The following is an 11815-nucleotide window of genomic DNA, read 5'->3' as shown; positions in this document are numbered from 1 at the left end:
GTTAATAACTATGGGTAGAATCCTAACTTCCACTTAAGTCAAATCTTCCTAATCTCTTAATTCAATCAATCAAATGTATTTATAAAGCCCTTTTTACATCAGCAGATGTCAGAAAGTGCTATACAGAAACTCAGCCTAAAACCCCAAACAGCAAGCAAAGCAGATGTAGAAGCACGGTGGCTAGGAAAAACTCCCTAGAAAGGCAGGAACCTAGGAAGTAACCTAGAGCGGAACCAGGCTATGAGGGGTGGCCAGTCCTCTTCTGGCTGTGTCCCGGGTGGAGATTATAAGAGTACATGGCCATTTTAAGGCCAGATTGTTCTTCAAGATGTTCAAACATTCATAGATGACCAGCAGGGTAAAATAATAATCATAGTGGTTGTAGAGGGAGCAACAGGTCAGTACCTCAGGAGTAAATGTCAGTTGGCTTTTCATAGCCAATCATTGAGAGGTCGAGACAGCAGGTGCGGGAGAGAGCGAGAGAGAGTCGAAAACAGTAGGTCAGGGACAACGTAGCACGTCCGGTGAACAGGTCAGAGTTCCATAGCCGCTGGCAGAACAGTTGAAACTGGAGCAGCAGCACGGCCAGGTGGACTGGGGACAGCCAGGAGTCATCAGGCCAGGTAGTGTTGAGGCATGATCCTAGGCCTCAGGTCCTCCGTGAGGGGAGAGCAAGCGAGAGAGAGAGAGAGTATTAGAGGGAGCATACTTAAATTCACACAGGATACCGGAGAATTACACCAGATATAACAGACTGACCCTAGCCCCCCAGCACATAGACTATTGCAGCATCAATGCGTCACTTCAAGTGAAAATTCAACTTAAGTAGGATGTAAGAATTCACCCCTATCCGCCTCCCCTGTCAGTTCATTGCCATTGAGTTACAGTAGAGCTGTTCATAGCAGTGGAGTACTCCTTTCCCCCACTTGCCACCTCTGGTCTGTTTCCAGACTAATGCCTTGTTGCCTTCACACGGAGTTATACAAGGTTCACAGGCGGGAGCGACCACAGAGACCGCAGTAGACGCCTCACACTTTTGTGGTTGAGGAGGAGCCATGTGAGATGTTGAGATTCACTCGTAGTAGTCTAAGAGATTACATTGTCTGTCATAACAGCGTTTTTGTAACCTCATACCAAATAATACAATATTTTGTTAAAGAGTAACGATAATTGTGGTCTCTATTCCTCTACATGGTCAAATTAGAGATTTCTGTATTTGGCTAGATGTTGCACCACTGAAACCTTATCAAAGTTATTTGTCTGTTTGTCTGTGATTATTGGGTTGTTGGGTGACAAATTGCCATCCCCCTCTTATTCTGTGCAACAATTGCAGAGTTCCTTTTTACATGTGTCATAACTCAGTGAACAAACTTTAACCAATCATTAAAAATAACTAACTATAGAATCTTCATGCATGCTACTTACCAGCAAGTTACTAAAAATAGAAGCCTAAAATCCGGGATTTCTAAATTTTTTTTTTTTTTTTTAAAGCACTGCCTGCCAAATAGGAGTAAAACATTATGGATTAGACCTAGACTAGGCCTACTTTGCTTCATGTGTGCTCTATAAACCAGTTATTTTGTTCCCAGTGTGATGGCCCGCGAAAATTGAACCTTGTGTCCCAAATGTGTTATTTTCAAGTGGTTTATAAATCCATCAAAAAATCTGAAAAACTATCAAAACCAGGGTCGAGATGACGCTAAGAATGTTGCGACATACAGTAGGAATGCGGTTGGACAAGATGCCTAGCGGAACAAGACTACGTAGGGAGGGAAAACCCTAGTTGATAGACCTGAAAACATTGTTCTATGACACGGTTTTATTCTCAAAGAGATTGAGGAAATCAGTCGGAGGATATGAGACAAACGATAACGGCTGAGTGGACTCTGGGCTAGGATGCGCCAAGGGGGCTGCCTATCCAAACTGACAATTACACACCTCTGAGGGAAATATATTGATTTCCGAATGGATTTTGTTCTACATTGCACGAAATGGAAAGAATGTTTTTGATTTTAATCAATATAGCCTACCACATTTTGACCTAGGATATTTTAATGCGTGTTAGCCAAATTGTTTTGTGTTGCGTGCCTCTACTCGTAGACAGCTAGAAATGTCTTTGTTGGAATTGAATATGCGGTGTGGTGTAAAACATACGCCTACTGAACAGGGAGAGAATGATTCTCATTTACCGGGAATGAACACCACACTAATCCCGTGTCAAAACGGTAGTGGTATTCGTAGGATGAAATACTACGATATAACATGGACAGTGTCAAGACTCCGCGCAGTGTCCGAATGTCTGAGACAACTTCGGCTGCTTTTTGAGGACTGTTGCGGTAAGTCAATGGAACATATTTACGACTTTCACACATATGGTTTTCTTTGTAGGTCTAATGATTTACAGACAAGACGAATATGCAGTTATCTCATGTTATCTGAAGATTTTCACGTCTGCCAAGACATGCCACACATAGACAAGTTCACGCGAGGACAAACAAAAGGACTATCTGGGAAACTTTCATGTGCGCTCTGAGTCTGACACGAAGATTCGTTAATGTCCTAGGTTGCAGTTATACTCATCCCGCGTTCAATTATCAAGTCGGAAATGTCAGTTTCCTAGTTCCAACTAGCACCTGAATGCGGCATAATGCCCATAGGCTTCACATCGTGGCGTGTTTCATTACGCCGTACGTCATCACGGAGTCTTGCCCAATGATCCGTGGATTGCTGATACGTTTTTCCGCCAACTTTATCATCTTGTCAACTATTTTTTATATAGGCATATGTAGGCCAAAGTCTTTTTTTTTTTTTACCAGAGAAGTTGATTGACCCTCTTCGATGTCATGAGCGTTAATTCATTGCTATGTTTTCATTTAATAAAGCCCTTTTACAAAAAGTTCCACTGTACCTAACATCATACTAATTTAGACATACCAGTTACCACACCCAGTCTCAGGGATGGCTAACTCTGGACATTCCTTTGGTCTCTTCTAGGTAGCCTAAATCAGCGTCGTTTTCTTGCACCTTATTTGTGGAACAAACTTCAAAATGTTCTTAAATTTGATGTTTCGGTGCCTCCAGGACAGGGGCGGGCAAACTTTTTGGCTTGAGGGCCACATCTGGATTTTGAAATTCAACGGAGGGCCGCATTTTTGGGGGAACCAATTGTTTGTTAAAATCAATTTGCAGGGGCCTCTCGAGTGGCGCAGCGGTCTTTAGGCAGTGCTTGAGGCGTCACTACAGTCCCGGGTTCGATCCCAGGCTGTGTCACCCTTGAGGCGGCGCACAATTGGCCCAGCATCGTCTGGGTTAGGAGAGGGTTTGGCAGGCCAAGATTTCCTTGTCCCATCGTGCTCTAGCGACTCCTGTGGTGGGCAGGGAGCATGCATGCTGACACAGTCGCCGGGTGTACGGTGTTTCCTCCAACACATTGGTGCGGCTGGCTTCTGGGTTCAGCGGGCATTGTGTCAAGAAGCTGTGCTTCGTGGCTGGGTCGTGTTTCAGAGGATGCACGGCTCTCGACCTTCGCCTCTCCTGAGTCTGTACGGGAGTTGAAGTGATGGGACAAGACTGTAACTACCATTTGGATACCACGAAATTGGGGAGAAAAAAAAGGGTTATTTTTTTAGGTCTCACGAGCTGGATTGAAGTGCTTTGCCTCCCCTTGCTCTAGGGCAATTCAGGAAGCTGATTGTAGACCTCATTACTGATGGTTTAGTTTTTATGGCTGTTTTTTTCTGTTTGCATTTTGTATTTATATTGATGTGTATTTTCTGTAATTTATGTAAATCAGGGCTCATCTGTAAAAGTTTCAAAAAGCCTATACTTTTATTTCCGCCAACCAACCTAGTCATGATTGCGGTAAAGTTCTGCCTATGGCTTCATTGTCTTACATCAGATAGGCATTGGCTAATGGGATAGATCTAAAGTAGACTGGCTACTTTTGCCATCAGTGGAGGCTGTTGAGGGGAGGACGGCTCATAGCCTAATAATGACTAGAATGGAGTGTTATGGCTGTAATTTAATTGTATCAAACAAACGTGTTTGATACCATTCCATTTACTTTATTCCAGCGATTATTATGAGCCGTCCTCCCCTCAGCAGCCTCCTCTGGCTGCCATAACATTCAGAAATATTACACTTAGGTGACATTGTCTGCTGAACCCCATTTCTGCCTCAAACCAGTCTGAATTAATCTAAGCTAAAATAATAAATATGTCAACGAGGGAGTCTTGGTCACCCCATTTTACATCGAAGGATTATTGTGCTTCAATGAGCAGTAGTGTGTACATAGGTGTTTTTGCAGCATATGACATATCCTCTGTTGTTTTGCCATCAATTCATGCCCTTGTACCTTCCTCATTATTAATATTATTCTGCAACATGGAATTGTAACAGATGTGCTTTAAATGGAGTCCACAAAGGTTCTTACTGTGTGGTGGGCTAATTGTTTGCTCGTCAGCCTCAGTAAAGCCTGCAGTGTATTTCTCAACCTTTTTTTATTGCTTTTGTCACTTTCCTTGTTTTCCATGAAAACATACATTAACAAAATACCCTTTTTTTTTTATATGACAGCGGTGCCACATGTTGAAAAATATTATTTGTAGTTTATTTAGGTTTATTTCATTATATTCTTAGCCTACTATAAAATATACACTGCGTGTACAAAACATTAGGAACACCTATTTTTCCACGACATAGACTGACCAGGTGAATACAAGTGAAAGCTATGATCCTTTAGTGATGCCACCTGTTGAATCCACTTCAATCAGTGTAAATGAAGGGGAAGAGAAAGGTTAAAGATGGATTTTTATGCCTCGAGACAATTGAGAATTCAATTATGTATGTATGCTTTTCAGAGGATGAATGGGAAAGACAAAATATTTAAAGGCTATTCCATGCGAGAAATTGACAAGAAACTGAAGATCTCGTACAACACTGTGAACTACTCCCTTCACAGAACAGCGTAAACTGGCTCTAACCAGAATAGAAAGAGGAGTGGGAGGCCTAGGTGCACAACTGAGCACCCACAAAACACCAGTCTCAACGTCAACAGTGAAGAGGCGACTCCGGGATGCTGGCCTTCTAGGCAGAGTTGCAAAGAAAAAGCCATATCTCAGACTGGTCAATAAAAATAAAAGATTAAGATGGGCAAAAGAACACAGAAACTGGACAGAGGAAACTTGAAAAAACATGTTATGGACAGACAAATCTAAGTTTGAGGTGTACGGATCACAAAGAAGAACATTTGTGAGACGCAGAAAAAATGAAAATGACACCATCTGTCAAGCATGGTGGAGGCAATGTGATGGTCTGGTGGTGGCAAAGTGGGAGATTTGTACAGGGTGAAAGGGATCTTGAAAAAGTAAGTCTATCACTCAATTTTGCAATGCCAAGCCATACCCTGTGGACGGCACTTAACTGGAGCCAATTTCCTCCGACAACAGGACAATGACCCAAAGCTCAGCTCCAAACTATGCAATAACTATTTAGGGAAGAAGCAGTCAGCTGGTATTCTGTCTATAATGGAGTGGCCAGCACAGTCACCGGATCTCAACCCTATTGAGTGGTTGTGGGAGCAGCTTGACCGTATGGTACATAAGAAGTGCCCATCAAGCCAATCCAACTTGTGGGATGTTCTTCAGGAGGTGCTTCAGGAAGCATGAGGTGAAATCTATTCAGATTACCTCAACACATTGACAACTAGAATGCCAAAGGTCTGCAAGGCTGTAAATGCTGCAAAGAAGGATTCTTTGACGAAAACAAAGTTTGAATTTTTATTTAAATTAAAAATCATTATTTATACATTTATCAACGTCTTGACTACATTACCTATTGATTCTGCAACTCATTTCATGTATGTTTTCATGGAAAACAAGGACATTTCGAAGTGACCCCAAACTTTTGAATGGTAGTGTGTGTGTGTGTGTATATATATATTAAATTGCATGTGTTTTGACTGTATCTTGTCTGTTTAATGAACAAAATAAGTATTGATTTTATGTGCATGCTGCAGCCATATAGGCTGCACAGACCAGTAACATAACAAAATATGTTTTCCTCAACTTGTTTCTCTAACTTTAATAGTAAGTCAAGCTAGCTTGCAGTGCAGCTAGCTAGCTAGCTAAAAGCTAGGCTCGATTGAAGATGCCACCACAGATAGAACAGTGAGCCGTTCTTCTTCTTTGGCGTTTAACGGCGAATAGCATTCAAGATGTTGCATTAGCGCCCCCAACAGCACTATAATATAAATCCATTATACTTTGTGATATAAAAAATATATATACTACTAAAAAGAATACAAAAAAAAACACAGTTCCAACTAACCCTAAACTCATTAAAAACCCACTACCCCATTCCACTACTTTGACCCTTCCTGCTTCAGCACCATGCCAACGGGACACGGGACACCACCACTCAACACATCCTGTAACTCTTCTGAAGTCAAATCTGGTACACCCAAATACTTCTCTGCAGCTGCCACCACATCTATTTCTGTGATTTATGTTCCATTTCTACAGTTGATAACCATTGCTGTGCACACTAAGAAGCCAACCTTACTGAAGCATAAATCACTCGTTGGCTTATCCCTCTGTGCTGGCACAGATCTACTACTCACAGGGATCCTCATCCTTGACCCATCCTCCTCTACTTTCTTTACTGTCTCAGCATACGACACCAGCTGCACACTACTCTGACTCTAGCCACCTTAACCTGCTTCTCTCATACCTGACACTTCCGATCCCCAGGAACATGGGTACCCCTACAGTTGACACACACAACTTTATCCACCAAAACTACACACTCCTCTATCCCATGCCCTCATGTACACTTCCCACATCTTAGAATCTCCCTCCTATATACTGCAGCGACATGACGATAAACGCTGCACCTAAAACAGCGCAGTGGATTCGGGACAAAATCTCTAATGAGAACTGATACAGTGCATTTGGAAAGTATTCAGACCCTTTCCCTTATTCTAAAATGGAGTAAATACATTTTTTTCCATCATCAATCTACGCACAATACCCCACAATGACAAAGCCAAAAAACAGGTTAAAAAAATAAAATAGAAATACCTTATTTGCATAAGTATTCAGACGCTTTGCGATGACCCGAAATTGATTTGCCAAAAGGCACCCAAAAGACACTGGTCTGATTAAACTAAGATTGAACTCTTTGACCTGAATGCCAAGCGTCACGTCCCGGAGGAAACCTGGCACCATCCCTACGGTGAAGCATGGTGGTGGCAGTATCATGCTGCGGGAATGTTTTTCAGTGGCAGGGACTGGGAGACTAGTCAGGATCAAGGGAAAGATGATCGGAGCAAAGTACAGAGAGATCCTTGATGAAAACCTGCTCCAGAGCGCTCAGGACCTCAGACTGGGGTGAAGGTTCACCATCCAACAGGACAATGACCTTAAGCACACAACCAAGACAACACAGGAGTGGCTTCAGGACAGGTCTCTGAATGTCTTGAGTGACCCAAACCAGAGCCCGGACTTTAACCCGATTGAAAATCTCTAGAGAGATCTGAAAATAGCTGCGCAGCGACGCTCCCCATCCAACCTCATAGAGCTTGAGAGGATCTGCAGAGAAGAATGGAAGAAACTCCCCAAAACAGGTGTGCCAAGCTTGTAGTATCATACCCAAGAAGACTCGAGGCTGTAATCGCTGCTAAAGGTGCTTCAACAAAGTACTGAGGAAAGGGTCTGAAATACTTATGTATTTCACAAATGTGGAAAAAGTGAAGGTGTTTGAATACTTTCCGAATGTACTGGATAACCTAACATGACTTTGTCAGGTAAAGACTGACTCAAAACTCAAAAGGACTGACAGTGAATCCTCTGTTTCACCACCGGGTCTGCTTTGCACCAAACAGCAGGCATCTTCAACTTCTATTGCTCCACCTTCACACTTAACGCTACCCCAGAAATCACTAATTTCATTGGTGCCCTTTTCCCAAGAGCAAAGCATGACACGGAGCACCCGCTCCCTCTGGTCAGAACACAAACAAATATCATAAGTCCACTACAGGTTACCTTCACTGATTCAACTGCACCCAACTCTTTTCCCACCCACCCCAAAACCACAAATGGATCCACCAAAAGGTCAAGGATCCACTTTCTCCAAAAATGTCACTCCTACTGGACCAGATTCTTCTTTATCATGTCTACTGATGCCAGGCTCGGCGTCCAAGCTCTTCACCACACCTTCCACCTCACTTAACTCACCCTCATTCACTTCCTTTTTACCTCACGAACTCACTGTTTGCACTTGACAACAATCTTCTTCAACACCCGATCTCCATTTGTATCGCCATCTTCCTCAGATTCATATCCAACCTCTGCTTTCCTCATTCTCTTCCACCTCTTCTTCCTCTTTTTTCCTCCATTTCTCGTCAGAAATCTACCTCTCTGTGTCCCTATCCCAAGATTCCTCTTCTCCCAACTTTACTTGTGGCCCGGTGGCATCCTGACGTAACTCCATCTCATAATCGTCCTGCTCACCTCGGAAATGTGTCTTTTCCTGGCGCCGACATTTTGAGAGCATGAGCAGTCGCACAACCGTTCTTCCGTCCTTTCTCCTCTCCTACTGTCCCACGACGAACAACGAGACAGATATTTAATTGATGTATAAATGTCAAGCATCCGGTTGCCGTTTCCACTCACTGCCAAGAATGGCGATGAAAGGAAGCCCATTGACCTGCTGTTGGAGAAGATGGAGCGAGATCAATTTCTGCTGACATTCTGCTCATTTTCTCATCAATGAAACACTTGATCTCCAAACAGTTTTCCATTTCCAAAACAAAAATGTTTCACAAACAGAGTGGACTGCGTTTTGTAGACTTTACCTCTTGCCAAAGTTTTTTACAAAATTGCGTTGTTTAGAAAGGGTGCAAGGGCGAATTGAGTTATTACATTTCAGAGTAGGTGTTCCCTAACGGTTAATAGGCAAATAAATGCTAGAACGCGCCAATAGGCTCATGCTTGGCTCTGCCCACCTCAAATCCGACACCAGTAGACCCTCCCCTCACCGGCTCTGTTAACGTTGAAGAAATCAAGACTCACTTGAAAAAAAACAAAGCACCAGGGAAGACAACATTGACAGCACACTCATCAAACAAGCACCGGATGAATACCTGCACCTCCTTTCTAACCTCTTCACAGCATGCCTCACAGAAGGCTACTTTCCCCTACCTTGGAAATCTGCAGTTGTCACAGTGATCCACAAACCTGGCAAAGACCCATACAATGTCACAAGTTATAGACCAATCAGCCTCCTCATGTCGGGAAGCTGTTTGAGAGAGCACTCACCCAAAGACTGAGCGGCCACACTGAGGAAATGGGCCTCCTTGGAATCCACCAAGCTGGCTTCAGGAAAACAAGATCAACCACCGATAACATTCTAAGATTGTCAGAGGACATCCTTCGCAACTTAGCTAAAAATATAGCACTTGATTAGCTAACGACTTCCCTCACCGTAATGTTAACAGAACTGCGGGAAAGCAGTGCTCGGCAGGCGGGCGGCGAAGGCCACTGTGTACCAGTGTCCCTTAGCTAGCTAGCAGCCTCCCTCGGTTGGGTTTTTTGTCAGTTGGCATCCAAATTTGCACCGACACCTAGTGTGCTGGAATGTGTGCCAAAGACTGCGCTAGCAGCACAATGGCAGTGGGCACGGCATGTAGTAAGTGACGTGTAGTGGGCGCAGAATGTAGTTGATGTGGTATGTAGTAACCACAATCTGCATGTAGACATTAAAGGCGCTGCATGTTCAATCTGACATCTGCATTGACCGTGCAGCATTTTATGGTGAGATGGCAGAAGTCAGGCCATTCATACGTCTTGCGCTTTGAGGAGCAGAGCTGTTGTCAAGGAAGTGAGTTTGTGTTTATACCGGACCTCAGGCCCTCATCTACCGCCAACCAATCATGTCAATGCGTAGCTATAAGGAGCCCTCCTCATTGATCCAACCTTTGAGAGGTACAGAGCTCAATTTGGCCTCTTCATGCCTCCGGAGGCTCCGCAATTGTGTCACACCATCCATATGGCGCCTCTGACCACATTATCGGATCAAGCATCAATTGGCTTTTATTAACTGAAGATGGGGAAAAGGTTGGGAAAATTCAAAGTATGCGGCGTCTGTATCACGGAGCCTTCAACTGCAAGGGTTCGTTGAGATTCCACTTTGTTGCGTTGTGGACGTCCCCATTGAAATGTAAGACATCCAGCGCAACGTAACGGAGTGCCTGTGGTTAAGAGACAATTTATGCTTGATATGAAAATGTGGTCGGAGGCACCATATGGATGGTGTGACGCAATTACGGAGCATCTGGAGGCATGAAGAGGCCAAATTGAGCTCCGTACTGCATGAGCTACGTACATCTCAAATTTTGTGACTATGAAGGACTTAAATAGGAAGTGTAATATTTCTGTTTTAAACAGAATAAGATGGGATTGTATGCACTTGGTAATAGACCTAGTTGTTTCCCAAAGGGCCCAATCAGGGTCATGATTGTTTGACTTTCAAACCATTCAAGAACTTGCATACTTCATGCGACTTCCGGGCACACCTCAAGGGGTCGCCATCCTACTTCTGATTCCAATGCAAGTTGCAGGGCCAGTGGGTATACTGTCTGATATGCCAATTCAGTGTTGATTTTAGCATGTAAATCTTGGTAGGGCATACCCAATTTTTTTTAGATGCATGCCAGCAAAGCCACTAAACCAGTGGCGACCCATCATTCAGGGCAGGTGTATCACCTGCATTTTGGAGGTGCCTTACTCAAAAAGGAGATAATTTTTGTATCCAGATTTTTTAAACTCAAAATATATATATATTTTTTACAGTTTGCAGACTGATATATGACACCTATTAATGCCAATATAACATGCAAAACAAGCAACTACAAAAAATATACAGTGCCTTCGGAAAGTATTCAGACCCCTTGACTTTTTTGTTGTTATGTTACAGCCTTATTCTAAAATGGATCAAATAAAAACAAATACTCAGAAATCAACACACCCATAATGGCAAGCGAAAACATGTTTTTAGATTCTTCTGCAAATGTATTAAAAATAAAAAACAGATACCTTGTTTACATAAGTATTCAGACTCGAAATTGAGCTCAGGTGCATCCAGTTTCCATTTACCATCTTTGAGATGTTTCTACAACTTGATTGGAGTCCACCTGTGGTAAATTCAATTCATTGGACATGATTTGGAAAAGCACACACCTGTCTATATAAGGTCCCACAGTTGACAGTGCATGTCAGAGCAAAAACCAAGCCATGAAGTCAAAGGAATTGCCCGTAGAGCTCCAAGACAGCATTGTGTCGAGGCACAGATCTGGGGAAGGGTACCAGAACATTTCTGCAGCATTGAAGGTTCCCAAGAACACAGTGGCCTCCATCATTCTTAAATGGAAGAAGGTTGGAACCACCAATACTCTTCCTAGAGCTGGCCGCCCGGCCAAACTGAGCAATCTGGAGAGAAGGGCCTTGGTCAGGGAGGTGACCAAGAACCCGATGGTCACTCTGATAGGGCACCAGAGTTCCTCTGTGGAGATGGGTGAACCTTCCAGAAGGACAACCATCTGCAGCACTTCACCAATCAGGCCTTTATGGTAGAGTGGCCAGACGGAAGCCACTCCTCAGTAAAAGGCACATGACAGTCCGCTTGGAGGTTGCCAAAAGGCACCTAAAGACTCTCAGACCATGAGATACAAGATTCTCTGGTCTGATGAAACTAAGATTGATCTCTTTGGCCTGAATGCCAAGCATCACATCTGGAGGAAACCTGGCACCATCCCTAA

At 43.4% G+C, this 11815-nt stretch overlaps 1 protein-coding gene across 2 annotated transcripts in view; it reads left to right on the top strand.

The window, feature by feature from the left end:
* Window positions 1-341: 341 nt before the first annotated feature.
* The window catches only part of gmip (GEM interacting protein), a 45995-nt gene continuing 34521 nt past the window's right edge, over window positions 342-11815 (top strand). For both annotated transcript variants that reach the window (XM_021624491.2, XM_021624493.2), the window contains exon 1: window positions 342-2336. In XM_021624491.2, the coding sequence (XP_021480166.2) occupies window positions 2111-2336 (226 nt within the window). In that variant the 5' untranslated portion in view covers window positions 342-2110. The remainder of the gene's footprint in view (window positions 2337-11815) is intronic.

Source organism: Oncorhynchus mykiss, chromosome 12, assembly GCF_013265735.2.
Source record: "Oncorhynchus mykiss isolate Arlee chromosome 12, USDA_OmykA_1.1, whole genome shotgun sequence".
Taxonomy (NCBI): Eukaryota; Metazoa; Chordata; class Actinopteri; order Salmoniformes; family Salmonidae; genus Oncorhynchus; species Oncorhynchus mykiss.
Note: the sequence above shows the minus strand (reverse complement) of the source record. Positions and strands in the feature narration are given on the sequence as shown.